The 20,167-nt window shown below is 39.4% G+C and overlaps 1 protein-coding gene across 2 annotated transcripts in view; it reads right to left on the minus strand.

Moving 5' to 3' along the window:
- Positions 1–17,023: 17,023 nt before the first annotated feature.
- Positions 17,024–20,167, minus strand: part of efl1 (elongation factor like GTPase 1) — a 117,063-nt gene continuing 113,919 nt past the window's right edge. For both annotated transcript variants that reach the window (XM_022741190.1, XM_022741183.1), the window contains one exon: positions 17,024–17,727. In XM_022741190.1, coding sequence (XP_022596911.1) covers positions 17,539–17,727 — 189 coding nt within the window. In that variant the 3' untranslated portion in view covers positions 17,024–17,538. The remainder of the gene's footprint in view (positions 17,728–20,167) is intronic.

Genomic DNA, 20,167 nt, shown 5'->3' on the forward strand with positions numbered 1-20,167 from the left:
AGAAGTGTTTTTGCAGAACATTATGATGTCACAGTGAAGTTGACCTTTGACCATTTGGATATAAAATATTATCACCTAATTTCATCCTTATAGACATCTGTCTTAAACTGTGTCATAATCATAGACTGTAAATAACGTAGCCTCTGTGACATCACCCACAGGTTTCTGAAGAGGGATTTTGAAGCTCAGAGTGAGGTAGTCCACCATTGCCATCTTATCAGTACCTGACTCCGCCGAACTCCAAGTTATTCCAAAAATGGGCAAATAGGAGGGGTGTATGTGGTGCTGAGACTTAGGTGCACGCCAGTTTGTGGAAAACATATGCTCACCCACCTTTTTGAGGTCACAGTGTGCCAGAAGTAATTAAATTCACTCTGGGCATTCCTGATATATTGCATTTACAAGAACATAAGATCATGGTGACCTAGAACTTTGACCATTGACCACCAAAATCTAACCAGTGCATAATTAAGTACCAGTGAATGTTGGTGCCAAATTTGAAGAAGTTCCATCAAGGTGTAACTGAGATATCGAGTTCACATGAATGGGATGGATGGGATGGGATGGGATGGGAGTGGGACAACCTGGAAGCAATATGGCTGGCTCTGGCTGTTGCCAGCACAGAGGCATAAAAAAATCCCCTTTGAACAATAGTGAAACGCAAGCAGGACATAATGTTAAACTTTCAGAAGGTTCAAACAACATAGTCCTTGCAGTGCCTATCTGGATGATTGATGTTGGATCTGGTTCTGGTATGATTGAGAAAATGATTATTGTAAATATAAGACTAAGATGAACTTTTATTGATCACTCAGGGGAAAATATTACTAATGTAGGTTATAAACTGAAGTGTTACTGTCATCCATGCCTATTTTTCATTGATTTTAAAAAAAAAATCACTTTTATCACTGAACTTTTTCCATTTATCAGACAGGACATAACATGAGATAATCTTCTCTAGGTATGAGTATGTACAGTATATGGAATACTGGAAAGAATCAAAGGACCAACAGTAACATGTGAGACAGAGCACCAACAGCAAAAACAAACAAACACACAAGTAAAAGCAAAAAACCAAACCAAAACAAAACACGTGCATCCTAGTGCATAGAGACATATTAAGGACTGACGACCTTCAGAGGTTTGAGTTCATAGTTCCAGGCCAGGTAAATTATCCACATAGATTATTAATGTGTCCCAGGTTTTGTAAAATCTCTTAGCGGAGCCCTTGAGGATGCATCTGATTTTTTCCAGCTTGAGATTCTGCATCACATCTTTGATCCACTGGTTGTGTGATGGTGGTTTGAGCTACCTTTATTTAGCATATCAACACTTAATACAGAATCCAGGCCAGATGATAGGGAGGGATAGTTGAAAAGTTTGTAAACTGTCTCTGGTTTGTAAATAACAGAAAAAGTGATTACTATTCAGTCCAAATTTTATAGATAATTGTCCAAAACTGGCAAAAGTATTATTTAAATACAGGTCCTTAATATTACATATACCCTTGTCATGCCAAATTTGGAAGCCTTTATCTAATAATGATGGTTGAAAAAGGTTATTGTTTACAATCGGTGAGTGAATAAAGATGTTGTGAATACCCAGGCATTTGCACTGTTTTACAATGTGTAGTGATTGGGTTACAATTATATTTCCCCTAATATTATAAGTGCCACGGGTGCTCAGCTCCGAGGCACTCCTCTACAGCTAGAATAGTTGAGAGGAGTGCCTCGTCCCGCAGCTTTGAGAAAACCCCGGTAATATATACATCAAAACGTGCGTCTTGATCCCGAAAGAGGTGCTATGACTTTTGGTGTTAAAATTCCAATTTTTCCCAAAGTTATTCCCAAAATACTGGGAATAAATAATGCATTAGGAATGCATTGGAATTTTCTTTAAAAACCCACAAAATTTCACCTTTTTTCTACAAAATTTCACCTTTTTTCTGAGTCACCCAGCTCTCTCATACCTGCACGTAGAAATGTGATTCAAACTATAAAACGGAGGAAAACTTCTGCTCTCTCCAAAACACAGCAACTGTTTTTACATAACATGTAAACTTTTCAAACTATGAGCACTCAAAGGAGGAGTGCAAATCACTTTTTCTTCAAAGTTAGAGTGACAGCGTCAGTTGGCTAGAGTGCGTGAAGCAGTAAAAAATAACCTTTATTTTTATTTTTAACTCGAGCTCACGGCCAAACCGTAAAAAGGAGACAAATAATTCTTTCTGAAAATGTAGACATAGTTGTTGGGATTCATAAAATGTAACTTTGACAGGCAGGGTCTGCACAAAATTTAAACGGGGGTGCCGAGTCCGGCAGCAATACCTGTCTCACTCTCATTGACACCTCATGTAATCGTCTTTTTCTTTCAAAAGAATCTCACTCTGTCTTCGCACTGAGCTTACTCACTCATTTTAAGGAATATCTTTTCTCTTAATTTGCAATTGTTTGAAGCCATGTAGAAGCCAAATTCTGGGCAGATTTTCACATTGCCATGGCAACGGCAGCTCCTGACCTGACCTCTGACAGCCAAGGGCTGCGTGATGTCATCGCTACAGTGACAGAGAAGATTTTTTACCCTAACCCTATCCCGGCAGTAGCCCCCGTGGCACTCAAAATTTCCCTGGAATTTTCTAGTTAATATTAATATTATTAGCTTTCCATAAATTCTCTCCTTATGCAGGCTGATTTATTATTCCACATAAATGAAGAGATCATCTAATTGTATGCCTTAAAAAATTATACTCATCTTTACAGTATTTGTTCTCCCAATAAGAGATGGTGATAAAATAGTCCAACGTTTGATATCCTTTTTGCATTGTTCTAAAAGAGGAATGAAATTGCCTTTAAACAAGCTGTAATAGGATTTGGTGACTTTAACCCCCAAGTATGTAAAAGAGTCAACTGCCAACATTCTTTTTATTGTTTTCACAACATAAAGAAATAAGAAGACATGTATTGAACAAACACGTCAACCCCACCCCACCCTCCCAATTGTTCCAATTTTCGGTTGGGGCTCAAAATAATTATAGTCCATTGCATATGAGAAAAGGAGAGAGAAAATAAATAAATAAATAAATAAATAAATAAAAAACAAAACATTTCTACCAAATTAAGTATTGCAGAGGGCTACTGTTCACATGTCTCCAGACTCTTCCATTAGATGTGACAAGTCTGTTCCTGATACATAAGAAATGAAGGGGTCCCAGATATGATGAAAATGATGTTCTTGATGTTTTAGTGTGTAGGTGATTTTCTCTAAGGGGACAGTGGCAGATAGCTCAGATAACCACTTGTTAATTCCTGGTCTTCTGGTGCTTTTCCAGGATAGGGCTATTACTCTCTTTGCAATTAATATACCTATATCTATAAATAATTGTTGATTTTTATTTTTTTCGAATTCTCTGAGTGCAAACCCAATAAAAACAACTGTGGGATTAAGGGTACTTGAATCTGTAAAATATCTTGAATACGTTGTTTCACTTCTTGCCAGAATGTCTGTATTTCCGTACTTTGCCAAATACAATGGAAAAATGTACCCTTTTCCTTCCCACATTTGGTACAAGTATCCGGAATAGCACTATTATATTTGTTTAACTTTTCTGGAGTTATATACGTCCGCAAAAACCAATTGTATTGCAATAATTTCAGACGGGTGTTAGTAGATCCGGATTGAGCTTTAGTGCAAGCCTCTTCCCACTCCTCCACCAAGATGTCTTCCTGTAAATCCTCTCTCCATGCTCCCAGCCGCTCCACAGAAGTTTCTGTACATCCATCCACCAGGCACTTATACATTTTGGAAATTAAACCCCTCCCTAAACAATTTGTGTCCATTAGTTTCTCTATAATAGAGATTTCAGGGCTGTCTAATGTTTGATTTTGTTGTGTCCTAATGAAATTCCTCAACTGCAAATATTTAAAAAGATGATTACGGGGTATATTAAATTTATCAACTATTTCTTCAAATGTCATCAGCACCTTTTGAGAATTGTACAAATCTCCTATTTTTCCCAGCCCCTTCATAGCCCAAGATTTAAATCCCCCGTCTGCTTTTCCTGGTGGAAAGGAGTCATTCCTCTATATTGGGCTGAAGACAGAGAGAGAGGGCGTTTCTCTGAGATATTTCTTAACTTGATGCCATACTACAATCATGTTTTTCACAATAGGGTTTTTTGTATTCTTTTTAAGAGTTTTAGTGCTTGCTGAATACAGGTATGTAGGGAGGGTCAGACTTAGCTGCAGTTCCTCCATTTCTTTCCAGAGAGGAGCATCTCTTCCTGTGAAGTAGAACAGCAATGTTCTCAGTTGTGCTGCCCAATAGTACCAGAGTGGGTTGGGACATTTAAGTCCCCCTCTGTCAAAGGGTAAGTACAGTAGTGACAGTCGTGTCCGGGACTGTCTATCATTCCACAAAAATCTAACAAACAGTCTTTTTAGTTGAGTGAACAGATTACCTGGGAGGTAAGCGGGAGGTTTTGAAACAAATACAATAGTTTCGGCAGTATATTCATTTTACGGACATTTATTCTACCTATTAGTGATATTGGTATATGTGTCCACCTATCTAATGATTTTGAGATTTCTTGCATTAATGGTTCAGTTACTTGCAATAATTTGTTTAAGTTGTGGGACAATTTGGATACCCAGGTATGTGAAACAATCCACAATTTTAAATTGAGTGGCTATATTAGGAGGATTTTTATTTTCTAATTGGTTTAAGAACATTATTGATGATTTTGATTTGTTTAATTTATATCCTTAGATTCTTCCAAATTTATTAATGAGTTCTAATAATTCAGGAATGGATATTTCTATCTTTTTGAGAAAGATTATTACGTCATCCGCAAATAGAGCCAGGCGGTGCTCCTGTTGCCCAACTAATATGCCTGAAATGTTTTGGTGCGTTCTTACAGCTATTGCCAGTGGTTCTGTAGCCATAATAAACAGTAAAGGGGATAAGGGATCTCCTTGCCTACATCCTCTTTTTATTTTAAAAAATTTGGATATATTACGATTAGTCATAATTTCAGCATATGGTTCCGTATAAAGTAGTTTTATCCATTTCTTAAAGTTTTCTCCAAAGCCAAAGCGTGTAAGGATCTCGAATAAATATGGCCATTCCACTCTGTCAAATGCTTTTTCAGCGTCTAATGACAGTAATGCTGTATCTGCTGCCCCCTTTTCTTCAATCAATATGTGTAGGATTCTCCTGACATTATGGAAGCCTTGCCTACCTTGTACAAAACCATTTTGATCTTTATCAATAATATTTGGGATAATTTTCTCAAGTCTTCTGGCTATTATTTTACTCAAAATTTTTAAATCCACATTTAGAAGACTGACTCTAAAGTTTTCACATTTGTTCTTTGGTTTGCCAGGTTTTGGTAGCAAAGTGATTAGAGCTCATCTTAAAGATGTTGGAAGGATTCCATTGTGAAAAGATTCCATAAACATTTCTAATAGTGGTGGCATCACTCTATGTTTGAAGACTTTATAAACTTCAATGGGTATCCCATCTGGTCCTGGGGTTTTCCCTCCTTTGATACTGTCGATGGCAACAGATAATTCCAATAAAGTTATATCTTTCTCTAGTTCTTCTCTAATCACTTCTGATATCCTGGGAATATGAATGCAATCCAAGAAATCGTTTAATTCACAAGTATTAAGACCTATTTCTGAACTATAAAGTTTTTCAAAAAATTTCTTGAAGGATTCATTTATTTCAATTGGGTCCACAATAGTCTCATTATTATCGTTTTGTAATGAAGTTATAAGTCTTTCGTTCTGCATTTGTTTGATGCGCCATGCCAGCACTCTTCCAGGTTTTTCACTTTGGTCATAGAATGTCTGTTTAAGTCATAGTAGGCCTGATAAAGCTTTTGTTGAAGACATTTCATTATATTGCGTTTTTAGTAGAAGTAGTTCTTGGTGAGTACCTTGAGAGTCTGATTGATAGTATTCTTCTTCTAATTTCTTTATTTTTGTTTCTAGTGATTTTGTTTTCCTGTAAGTTTCTTTGGCCTTGGAGCTAGTGATATTAATTATTTGTCCCCTAATAAATGCCTTAAACGCTTCCCATCTGATACTTCCTGAGTATTCAATCTGATCATCAAGAAAGGTAACAAAGCCTGTATCTGCCAGCCATTTTGTTTTGAATCTCCATTTAGGAGTATCGCAAGTCAATTTGGGATCATAATAGACCAAAGAGTTTGGGGCGTGATCTGACAGGAGTATGGCATCATAGGAAACCTCTTTTATTTAACATTTTAGTATAGCTGAAACCAGAAAAAAGTCAATGCGGGAATATGACTGTACTGTATGACTGTGTACCAGAGAAGCATGAATATTTTTTATCATTGGGATTATCTTCCCTCCACACATCAATCAAGTTCATTTCTTTCATAAAATGATGAATGACACTCCTGCTTCCTGAATGTGACCGATCTGTTCCTGAACTTTTGTCTCTCTGTGGGTCTAAAGTGCAATTGAAGTTGCCCGCCATAATGCATGCACCAGGTAAAGATGCAATAGTAAGAAAAAGATTTTGGAAAACCTTTGGCCCATCTGTATTTGGGGCATAAATATTTATCAGAATTAGTTGTTCACTAAGAATTTTCCCTTGAATCATCAGGTAGCGCCCTGCCTTGTCCTTAATAATTTTGTCAATCTGTAGAGGAATAGAGTCATGAACCAAAATCATGACACCCCTTGCCTGAGAGGTAAAAGGGGCTGACAAAATTTTACCCCTCCACCTCCTCCTCACTTTAAGTTCATCTTCATGTGTTAGGTGAGTTTCTTGAAGAAATACTATGTTAGACTGTAATACTTTAATTCTGTTCATAACTTGTTTGATCTTTTTTGTTTTTTGTAACCCTCTGCAATTCCAGGATGTAATTTTAACCTTTAATTCAACAGACATATAGACAAATGATTTTGTGTTTCCCCAACATTTTGAATAATTTCAAACATTAACATACACCTGAACGTGGACGTGGTCCACACAATGTGAGGAACAGTATAACTATGCTGATGCATGATAATATTAAAAAACAAACAATCAAACAACAAGAATGAATAAACCTAACTGCTCTGCTATTATGCTTCAGATAAGTCTTTTAGAGAAACCCAACAAAAGAAAACGTATTTATATGTAGCCTACTGAATTAAGTAGTGCATATTAAATCAGAGAGTCGTTTCTTATCAATAGACAGGGGAGGGAGAGGAATCTGGGCAGTATAGCAAATCAAACAACTTTCAATCTGCCCTCTCCTTCTGTCTCTACAAATGCAGTGTATCAGAGTAATGTACCATCAGCGATTTGCATTGCATTTCACATGCTCTTTCCACCGTAATTGTCCCCCGAAGCGGAGCCAGCCCCAGTGCCTCCGGTATCCAGCTCTCCAGAAAGCCACAGGTGTCTTCACCCTCCGCACCCTCTGGTAAATTAACAAGCCTTACGTTGGAGCGACGTGACCGAGCCTCCAGGTCCAGTACTTTTTCTTCGAGGGCTTTATTTTTTCCCTCTAGCTTTTTCAGCTTCTCTTGGAGCACAGCTGCATTATCTTCTGTAGTCGATATCCTCGCCTCTGCCTGTGTAACTCTTTCTAAGCAGTCTGTCAAGTCCTTTCTCACACTTTCCATGGCGGTAAGAATGCCATCAAACTTGGTTGAGAACTCGGACTTCATGTTGTTGATAGCCGCTAGTATTGTCGTCAAAGTGGCACCGGACTCCTCCCTGGCCGTAGTATCCCCCTCCGACTGCTTGGGGTCAACGCTAGCCGTGGCGCCAGCATCCGTAGTAGGATTCGTGTTGCTAGCAGTTAGCTTATCTTTGGCAGTTGAAGTTGCAAGGTTAGTCAGATTGGATTGATGTATCATCAATCTAAAAGAGTCAACTGAACGTTTAAATGGCAGATTCTTACTAATAGGGATGTACTCCCTTTTGTCAAAAGTTAAGTTTATACCGAGATATTTTTCTAAATTCTTCCAGAGCTCTAAGAACCTTAGGTATGGTTATGACAGGGTTGGTGACATATAGTAAAAAATCATCTGCGTAAAGTGAGACAATATGAGTTAGGCTGCCATGTGTGATACCTTGTATTCTGTTATTGCATCTAAGAGCTATGGAAAGTGGGTCTATAGCCAAGGCAAAAAGGAGTGGACTCAATGGATCTCCCTGTTTTGTCCACCTGTGAAGAGCAAAATAATCAGAAGAGACAGAATTGGTCAAAACTGAGGCAGTGGGATCAGTGTAAAAAAGCTTGATTAGTTAATAAAATTTGGTCCAAATCCAAACCTTCTAAGTGTACGGAAAAGATCCCACTCAACCTTATCAAATGGTTTTTTAGCATCAAGGGATATTACTGCTTCTGGGGATGGGGTGTCAGATTTAATGTAGATTATGTTAAATGACTGTCTGTGCTGAATAAACCCACTATGGTCATCTAAGATTTTTTTTTTATACATTTTTAATAATTAATTTAATTTTACATGTGGCCTAAGAAAACCCTGTCTATTCTTGTTTTTGTTCCCTTGTTTGAAGTTTTAGTAAAAAAAAAAAAAAAAAAAAAAAAAAAGAAAAGAAAGAAATTGAGAATGTCTTTTATGCAGTGTTATTGACTGAACTGAAATTCAATTAATTAAAACCCATGGTATTGTGCTGGAAGTTGACAAGCTCCTAGTGTTAAGTTAGTGTTTTACACCTGGCATATTTAACCTACCATACCTGGTGTTTATTCAACACAGACGGAAGGAAGCAACATAATGTAACTTTAAATGCTCAGAGTGAGTGAAGTCGGTTTACTGCCTGTTTGTTTAAGTTTCACTGAAAGCCCAACGCTCACTGCTACACCATTGATTGTAAGTGACACGTTTATGTTCCCTAACAACCCAATGTTTCATTAAATACCTTGCCTCAAACACAATTTAACTTGGTTGTTAGTATTACTTTTAGTTGAGCGTGTAAAGCTGGGTAGTGATCCCGCAGATGCTGCATCAAGTTTAATTTGTTAGACCCTTTAGCCACAAGATTTGTGCGGCAGGTTTTGCAGACAGTTGAGCTTCATTACACCCTACAAGGGATCTTCTGGTGGTACTGTTGAGCACAACAGTGTCATCTCCAGAGAGGGCAAGGCGCTGTTTCCAACTGTCACCATAGTGGGAATGTGTTGGTCGCTGTCACGTGAGAAGAAACAATAGTGCTGCTTCCCGTTGCTGTCGTGAGCAGGGGTGAGCTGGGTACCTGTGAGCATGGTGCAGTCATCCTGATACCATCCAGCTGATTCTCCAGGCAGCGATCTCCCACTGGCCTGGAAGTGCTGGCTCCATTGGGAATGCCAACTGTGTTTTCTCCCCTGTGGTTCTTTGCTGTAAGTATTTCTTCACTCTTCTTCAGTTGTGCCCCTTCAGTGGCTTGCAGGCAGTTGCTTATTTCTTAAAGGGACTTTAAGCTACCAGAAACAATGTGACAGAGTATCTGTCAAGAACTGCATCATAGTTACCAAGCACAGAGAACATTTAGATAATATTTAGAACACAATCACTCAGCTTATGTCTGTAAACACCTCACCTCAGAGCATGCTGGGAAATTCCACGCACTTATCCCCAACATGCTACAATATGTTTTCTCTGCCGTCAAACATGGTTTGCTGCCAGGAGAAGGTGGTGGTGATTGTTGCTTGCCAAGAGCTTCAGCCATTGTGGCATTTACAAGACAAGAGGTTAGATCTGTCCTCTGATCAGCACTACTTCTTCATCCTCTCATGCAGAACTGAGGGCAGACTTGATGCCACAGTAACTCACTATTTCAAAGCAGTATCATGGGATGGGACGGGCTGGGATAGCTGGTCAACATCCTAACTTCAGTAGAAGAAAAGAAGCGATACAAATAGAAGCAAAACAACAGCTTTTGTTTTGCGCCCCTAGAGACAGTTGTTGGTGAATAAAGGAATGAAGTTTTAGGGTGAACTCATAACGTTTTTTCTAGACTGGTAAGTAAACAGCTGTTGATTTTAATGTTGGCTATGTAGCGATAGTAAAACTTAAGTAAATACAATTCTTGATTCCTTAAACCATATGTAGCCAACCGTTTAAATAATCCTAATATTATAATATGTATAATCATTATCCTCCTAATATTTTGGGAGGATAATGAAGTATATATTTCCATTCAAACCCCATGTTGCCAGAAAGGTTACTCAAGAAACTCAAAATATTCTATACATTTAGAGGTTGAGACCCTTGTATTACAAGGCAACATAACACTTATACCTCCAAACACTGTTCACCTCTTCATAATACATCCATGTTTGAACTTCACTTTAACTGAAATTAAACCTGATACCACTCTGAAAGTGATTGGCTGGTCTTTAAATACAAGCACTAACAAACCAAAGAAATCTGGCATCAGCAGCGTGTGCAGTATGTTGAATCATAATCAGTTGAAAAGCACACTATTTATTTATTTCGATGCAGATATCTGACTCAGGCTCTCCAGTTATTTACATGCTTTTAAATGTGCAAAAAATGCACTGACTGAGAATTTCAATTTAAATTTAAAATCAAAACTTAAATAATAATCCTTTAAATCCTTTCCAGACTGGTTAGGGACTTGCACACACCCTGCATATGGAAGAGATGAGGAGAGTAGGGGAACAAAAGTTGAGTATAAGACATTACTTCTACTTGCAAACCACATGGCTTTGCAACAGGGTGATTATCTCTCCAATGGATGCAGACTGAGGCTACCAAACTGGAGCAAAATCCATTAAAACATAAATAGGAAAGAAGAGTGGCAGTACACAGTGCACACAGTCTGCTTTTCTCATTACTGCCTTTTAGACCAACTTCTGTCAGTTTCAGTCTTTCTGCTGCATCTCCAGTTTCAGCTGCTGCAGACTAAAGCCAGTGGAACAGAGCCCATTGTCCCACATCATGCAGCAATGTGATATTATAGGCTGAGGCTCTGTCTGACTGTGTCAGCATTCTGACACACACACAAACATGCACACACACTCACACATATGCACACACACAAGCACACACATGCACACATACATACCCACACACAAGCACACACAAGCACACACACACACACACACACACACACACACACACACACACACACACACACACACACACACACACACAAACACCTGCTCATGCTGAGTCAGATCCAAAAATGTAAGTCTTGTAAACATATTGTGGCCATGCAGAGGCTTGCTTACTTTCTTGTTCCTTTTAAAAGACCATGCTACACTGTCCCTTTCCCCAATGCAAACCCGACACAAACCCCAGAACCTTAACAACACAGATGACGGTAAATGCACAGTTCCCTCAAGATGACATGATTATTTAGGCAACTGTAATTAGACATCTGGACAAAACAAAGAAAATCTATTTATTAAGCTAATTTAATAAAAACCTACAATATAAAAATAATCTATCCACAATAAAAGAAGGAGGGGAATGGTGGGGAGATAAAAGCTATCCTGGGGCAGAGTACTTACCCTAAACACACACACACATACACCGCAAAGCAAATTAGGGGAAAAGAAAAATTCTTGTGAAGGAAGTACAAAAAAATACCACCAAACACATGATAGGGGGGTGGGGGGTTGGGGTGAAGCATGGGTGAGGGACTCTGCCACCAAAACCCTCCACCATCACAATGGCCATGCTCGTCATAAAGTGCTACAGCACTAGTGCAAAGACAGGAAATGTGTTAGAATATGTGCGACAAAGGACAACAATGATCCAGTTTTAAAATTCTTGGGGGAAGCAATGATTGCCACTACCGGCTAAAGAAACCACTAAAGGAAACTAAAGAACTATATAATACAATAAGAAAGAAACCAACTATACCAATTAAATGAAACAAAAACAAACAAGCAGTGGCAATCAATGTCTATAAAGGAAAAAAAACAACAAATTAACTTGTTGCCAAACAGATGTTTCATATAAATAAAAACATAAAAACGCTATTTTACCTCTCTGGTCTGAGTGCTGCACAATCAGCTCAACATATGTCCATAGAAGTCTGTAGCACCAGACCTGGGCATACACAAGATAACTGATGAAGATGAGGAACAGCAGCGTGCCGGGGCTAATACGGCAGTGGCGATTGCTCTAAGACTGCAAGGGAAGCTCAGCTTCCCCTAAGATGTCAACAAAATAAGTGGTCAAATATGTACTGTTGTGTGAACATTTCATTGACTAAATATGCGCAAGAACACGTTCATCTTTTGTTCAGAATCAGCTACTTATCACAGGTAACCGACACGACTTCCTTCTCATTCATCCCCGCAGCGCCACAGTGCTTTACACAGTGTAGACACCGAGCGTCTACTGACTTCAATGGGGAAGCACAGAGTGGGTTGTTCCACTGCAGCGAAACTAGACGGTCATTGGATAAATGCTGGGCTTTGTCCCGCCCATCGGACGCTCAGCGTCTCTGGGGGTCTATGGGGCAGTGGGCTGGCCCGGACGCTCGGCTTCTGCATGATGATTGGATGATCTGTCTGAGGCTGAATCCCTTTTTGATTGACAGTGAAATGAGCGAATCAGCGATCTTGAAGTATAAGCATCCACCAGAGCATTTTTCAAGTTTTTCATTCTGTTGTTCGGAGTTGATCTGGAGACGTTACTGATCCTCAGCGACTTTGTCTTTGTTAAAAGCAACTAGCAGGGGCGTCGTGTGGTGAGTGGTCTAAGCAGGTGCCCCATGTGTAGAGGCTACAGTCCTCGCTGCAGTCGGCCCCGGTTCAAGTCCCGCATCGGACGGCCTTTCCTGCATGTCATTCCTCCCCATTTCCTGTCTGTCTCTATTGCACTATTAATAAAGGCATAAAAAGCCCAAAAAAATATACTTAAAAAAAAAAAAAAAACGACTAGCGTTGGGTTTGGCGACTCTCTTCTGTCACTGCGAATTTACATATAAATAAACGGACACATTTTATGATGTAGGCCGAAAATGAGCTTCCCCTCCTTATAAGACCAGCAGCCACCACTGTAATACGGTGTATATATATCACACCAAACTGAAGTCATGGAAGTGGGAGGAGCTAATGCCTACCCAAGACTACAGCAGGTGAGGAGGGACACCTCACTGCTGCCTACAATATGAAAACACAGAAGCAGACATGAGCATGCTTGAAGTTGAGGAACAGGTGAAGAGCCACAGGTTGGTGAAACAGAGGTGACATATGCCTCTCAACAACCATTACATTACACCTTGCCTCAAGAAGCCTGGTCTGCACCAGTGCTTGATAATCTATGCAAAGCCATCTCTCAGCAAGCCAATGTCACAGAATACCTCGTAAAGAGTCACAAAGCATCTTTACTGCCAGATCTCACCATTGCAACAAGGGTGACCACTTGAATGTAAATCCTTCACCAGAGCTACTGAACACAGAATTGAAGGCCGCACTGGTGATGATGATGATCCCCCATAATTTCTGTAAATAATCCTTCGGCTTCTTTTACCAGATACTATTATTTATTTATTATTTAGTTATTTTACATATGAGCTTAAACTAATTAGGCCAACATCAATAAACTGCATTTAGGCTCCTAAAGAGAGTTCTATCTCCCTCTCTGTAAATCTCTCGTTTGACCCACCTAGACAGGAACAAGATGATTGAAAACAATTTCATTCTTGAGAACACATGAGAAGCCTCTGGTGGACCTGACTCAGAATTGTGTCAGATCAATACAAATATTGGACAATTCATCCCTTTTTTTCATAGAGATAATCATGTAACGCTTTATTTAACTGATTTTTGAACAGGGTTCGGCAGGACGCTCAGGGTGACTGGAGCTGTTTCTACCCATCACAAACATCTTCACAGAGTGGACGGGATGATTTGACATAGTGAAATGATTTTACCCCAGAGAGCAGCTACTTCTAGAGACCGAAAAGTCTCCACAAATGCTTGCGATTGAATCAATGATATTTGAAGAATCTCAGTTGACTGAGGGGTCTCTGATGATGACTTGAATCTTCACCTTTCAGGGGTGAGCCCCAGAGAAAAATCTCCTCAACCACTTAAAATAATCTCATTCTGTAGTTTGTGGTTTAACTAATCAATCTTTTTCCTTTGAGTAAAAAAAATGGTTTGTTACATTTACATTTCCTCATATGTGCATGACTACTCTACAATGGCCCCAACATGCTATGATAGAAAAATGGTCTTATTCAAAGAGTGTTACTAAATGTTTTTGGGATGAAAAGCAAAGGGGCTGATTTCACCAACTGTATCTTTGACTAGTTTGTGTAAATGTTATACTCTTACTCTGACAAAGACTGGTAGAAGTCAGGTTAAATATTTTAAAACCAGAGCACAGGCATAAAACTAAGATAAAAGGACACACAGACACTCTCCACACACTCCACTCCTCTATAGCCTGCAAAAATGGAGAGAGAATTAATTAATTCAGAGTCAGCTGGCACTTGAACAGAGAGCCAGCCAAAGATTTGCCTGGTAGACAATGTACCATACAGCGCCAGTGTGACAAAGCATTCACTTAACCACATCACTGTCCTGGCATCAGTATAAACCAGTGTGTGTGTGTGTTTCAGTGCCCTGTGGTCCTGGTAGACAGACAGCAGAGTGTAAGAGATCTTGTGTTGTGTGTCTGTAGGGACTTGTCAGAGAGCTCCTTCAGGAAGAGAAAATCAACTCAGCTCTGCAGAACACATTAGCAAAGTAGTCTCAGCAGAGACAGAGGAGAGAGGAATGGAAAAACCTCTAGCTGCCTGTTGAATGAATGCATACTGTGACACCCTCTGGTTTGTTCTCATATTCTATGTGTTTTGGTTCTATAATGCGGCAGGTACCTGGAGAGTGGAGTGCAGATCATCATAGATGGAAGCACCTGGGCCCAGTGATGTCAAACTATAACACCCTGCCCATCTGGCGAGAGGCCTCTGTTCTCCCCTACATGCACTCTCACCAATGGCTTTACTGACAATCACATCTCACTGTATTCTTAGTTTATTTTGTGGTTACTAGAATACTGTTCATTCAAAAATATATTCATGATTTGCCTCCAGTCTGTCTCCCTCTTATTTCAGAAACATATTGATCTTAGACCATTATATTGATTTGTCAGTATTGAAATCTTAAAACCTGGAACTGGATGAGTAGTGGCTGACTTTTTGGATGTTAAAATAGTAGACTGAGGTCCACAGAGAAGAGAAACTGGACTGGTCCAGTGACTGTCCCAGGGCAAGGTCTCCCTGGCTTGTGTGATTTGCATGAGGATGTCCTCCTTCTTGCCAAAATCAGCTCCCCACTGGTGAAGCACATGGAGGACATGAACTGGGCTACAATGTTGGCATAAACATACTGAATACCTCTCTGCAGGGCAAAGAGTGCCCTGTATTCTTGGCAACCAATCAAGTCTCTGGATTCGTGAAAAAGTTGGACCTGGGGTTTGCTTGTGTTGAACAGGGCTCGACAAAATGTTCCCAACCTTGGAAGATGTTGTGGGGAGGTCAGGGCTGCTAGTGGGCTCTGTGCAACCGGCGCATTTGAAGGGGTTGCGTGAGCAGTTCGGAGATGAGATCTTGGCAAATCAGCAGTTGAGAAATCCATTCTCTTTTCCATTGACACCCTGTGATAGACTGACCATGCAAGTGGAAGAGGCCTTAGTCGCTGAATTCTAACATGGACTGGAGACAAAAGATGAGTGGCTCCAAAAGTGCTCCTCCCCTCCTTTATATTTATTTATTTATCTTACATTTCTCTTAGTAATTTCCAATTGCTTGCACAGCCTATTTTTTGCATTCTTACAAGCAGACTGCTAATGTATATATTTGCATTAAAAGAAAATGAAAATATAGTTTTAAAAGTCACATAGAAACCTAGTTTTAAATAAAAGGTAGTAAGTGTGCAGTTTTAACAAGGGAAAAACTGCTTGGACTGATCATCTATATTGATTAGTCATTTAACCAGTCAGTTGAATATTCAGCTTCTGACATCAACTGCTTCTCAGCATTGTTCCTCAGTTATATTTTCTGCATGTGCACAATTCTAATACCCTTCTATGTTATTTGTTGGCTACATATTCAAACCATTTGTTCCATTGTCTCAGATATTCAATTGTTGTTGTTTCCCTTTCTAAAATTATGTTTACTGTTAATATGTGTCACTTTAGGGTCCTTGACCTGAAAAAGTTTGAGAACCACTGGTGTAAACAGTCCAGGCGGCTCGCAGGGAATGAACTGTGGTGCCTCCCCTCCCTGAAAATCAAAACACGCCTTGTTTCCCAATTTTCACCATATTTATATTGTCCAAATTAAAATGCTTCAGGGTCTGCGTAATGAAATTCATTTAAGCAGGAGGTGAAGGGTGGGGGGATACAAGCTGTGGATTTAATTCGAACCACTTGACTAAAACAAATCTGCCAGATTTTTCAGGGAAAAAAGATCTTGTCAATTATGTTTGACTGTAACTGACTCTGTGATGCAAGACAAGCCTGTCCCGCCCATTGCATTAACAGAAGTCTCATAGGAGGAGCTCTGCAGCCATTAGCAATCAGTGGACATGCTGGGTGTTATCAACTAGCAGCACAGCAGCAGGGGCATGACAAACAGGATACAGTTATTTGCAGGCTCTTTGAGGGCATGGCACATGACCACATCAGACAGTGATGTGGTGTTTGATTGCATTAGTGCAGAAATGAAGCAACAAAGACGCACACAGAGGCTATGAACCATTTGCCTCTTCTAACTTCTAAACACATATTTTGCTGCTACAATATCAGGCCAAAATACATTTATTGGTGTATTTGCATGGTTTGAAATCCACACCAACTTCTCATTTTCTATTACTGTCATTGCATTTTATTATCAGTGGACTATCAAGCATATTAAATTCACATGTGAGACAGTAGCTCCACACTTTGAACTAAAAAACCTGAAAATAAGTGTTGTTTTTCTGAAGTCACAGCAAGTTAGATTAGATCTATATATCTATCCTTTTTACACTAAATAAAGTGTAACAGAGTTTTAACGCCACTGTTTGGAAAAAAATAAGATTGAGAATAAAATTGTAATATTTTGAGGTAGTAAAAACAAGACAGACAGACAGAGATTTCTCAATTTATTAGAAGGATATAGAGTATACCCAGCCAGGGGGCATAGCCACACCCACTGGAATTTACTATAAATTACCTATATTTCATTTAGATTTCTGTAAGAAATGGTTGTTTATTTGATTTGACTTGAGCTTTGAATGTGATCTTTAGTAGACCACACACACACTCCCTGCTGCTTCCACTAATATCAAGATTAACAATTAACAAAGGATTTCCCTTCTCTGGAGCCCAATGTTCTAACAGGAGGCAGCTTCTGCAATATATTGCATCATGCCAGACAACAGTTATTCTGTAAAGCAATGAAATATAATGTCCATATCCAGATTGCAACACATTAGTTTATATAATTAACCACCATTGAATTGGGCCATTTGATTGGTCATGGTGCCAGCAGTGTCTCACAGCCTGACAGGAGGAGTTTCTGATCTTTCCTTCTCTATTTGTTCTTGCTGAGTGTTCTTTGCTTCTCTGCGTGCTCTACTATCTTCTCCTCCACATAGAGGCCTTTGCGCCGGCGGACAGCATTCATGTATTTCAGGACCTGGTTGGCGGAGTCTGCTTTCTCACCAAAGTGCAGGTATTCTTCTTCGGTGGTGGGAACCCAGTATGGATCACTGCTAATAACCTGGGACAGAGAGAGGAGGAGAGGGACAGAAATGTGATGGTCAGTGATAGTGTAAGACCAACATAACATTCAACATCTGCACATTGAATTCAGGTCCTTTTAGGTTAATTGTAGTCAAGTCAAGTCATAGCGCTTGTGAGTATTCAGATCTAATTGATTGAGAGATTGAGTGTTTCTGAATACTATATTCTAATTTGTTCATAACCCTACTCCTTACTGATAAAAGCTTTGTCTGTACATCGTAAGGAAAGGAAACACTTTGGATATGCTCTGATTTTACTGATTAATTGTTCAATGATTATTGTTCATTAAAAACATTTTTAAATGTGAGAAAGTACTGAAAAATGCCCCTCACAGTTTCCCTGTGGTCAAGGTGACGTGAGATACACAGTTTCTAATGATGTAAAATAAAGAAAAGCAGCAGATCCTGAGCAGCTGAAAGCAGTTTTCAGTGACTTAAATAATCTAAATCTGTTGATCAACCAATAGATTGAATAACTGTTAGTTTAAGCAGCACTAGTAGATGATACACACAATGACTCCTTTTGTTACTACAATGGATAAACTGAAGAAATGACTGTGGGGCTCTCTCAAACACACACACACACACACACACACACACACACACACACACACACACACACACACACACACACACACACACACACACACACACAATTCAGCTGTGTCACTTGGTACATGGCTGAATTCAAGACAAACACTCTCAGTGCTGCAAACTGGGTGACACCCGCACACACAAATAACAATTACAGTAGCAGCACACGCAGCAGGGTCCTGCACCTGTCTCTAGTTACACTGGGACAGATGGCAGAGAGCGAGCTACAACAATGGGCAGATTAGAGGAGACAACGTACACACACATACCACATGTGAGCAGCATATGCTGGAGGACAATGGGATCCAGTGGGGGTTGAGGAGGTACGTGGCATCCTGCAACAGTCAAGTGCTTGACTGAATTGGCAGACTGAATTAATGTTGGAGGAGTTCTGCTGCAGAGTTAGTGGTGTATGTAACAGCCAGCGTCAAAAAGAGACGTGTGGACTGAGAAATGTGCTGCGGCTATACATCCAGTCTGTTGTCAAGTCAAGTCCATTTTTATTTCTATAGCTCTAAATCACAGAAGAACAGAAGTTATCTCAGGGCACTTTTCATATAGAGCAGGTCTAGACCGTACTCTTTATCATAATCATTACAGAGACCCAACAATTCCCACCATGAACAGGACAACAGTAGCAAAGAAAAAAGAGGCAGAAACCTCGAGCTGAACCAAGCTGAGGGTGGGCGGCCGTCTGCCTCGACCGGTTGGGTCGAAGTCAGTAGAATCTCTAGGCTGAAAGATGGAGGCAGAGCGGATCAGATGCTGTTGGACTATCTGACAAGCACTTCTGAAGAAGTATACCATCTGCCTGTAGACAGCTTTAAACAATCTGAACCTAACTATGGAAAGCAGTTTTTAGAGCTGTAAATGGTATATCACAGTATGTATAATGAGCGGCTGAGAAAAATGTAGCACAAAAGGAAAGTGCTTTTCTGACAGGAAGATAAAGATGAAAATATTCTACATCTGTACTGTTCAGCCTCATATCTCAAAAGTTATTGAGCTTCCTTTGTTTTCTCCATCATCCAGCATTGTACCTGCTGCTTCATCATGCTACATCCCATCTGATGTTTCTTCTTCTCATTTTTGCAACCATTTGTTAATCACTTACAAACATTTGTAGCTGGCAAAAAGGAGCCTTATTGTAAAGTGTAAAATACATCACCATTTATTAATGAGTTACAATAAGGCTCCTTTTACCATTTATAAATGGTAGTTACTCATTAGTAAGATTAATTATTATAAAGCATTAACTTTATCTTGCCAAATAGTGAGCCTGCATCAATATATTAAAAAACTGTGTTATAACCTGTTTATAATTGTTTATTTATAATTTATAAAGTGTTAACAACTGAATTAATAACCTAATTATAAACCATTTATAAATCCTTTATAAGAGTTGTCTTATTGTAAAGTGGTAACCAATTTATATGTTGTAAATTTGCTTTTGAAAATAATCCATTAGATTTGTTCTTTAAAGAATTGTATTAAGGACATGCACTGTGCAAGGCGGTCTTTATAAATGAATAAATAAATGAATATGTATTTTCTTTTATAAATGAATATTAAAACTGTTTCAAACTACCTCCAGGGTGTTGGCTATACTCATATATTGCTATGTCTCTACATATTAGCAACCCTACAACATCCATCAGAGTACACACAAGGATTTCTACCCACACACAAATATACACACACACACACACACACACACACACACACACACACACACACACAAACACACACACACACACACACACACACACACACACACACACACACACACACACACACACACACACACACACACACACACACACA

This window comes from Seriola dumerili, unplaced genomic scaffold (assembly GCF_002260705.1).
Source record: "Seriola dumerili isolate Sdu_G_001 unplaced genomic scaffold, Sdu_1.0 BDQW01000003.1, whole genome shotgun sequence".
NCBI classification, from domain to species: Eukaryota; Metazoa; Chordata; class Actinopteri; order Carangiformes; family Carangidae; genus Seriola; species Seriola dumerili.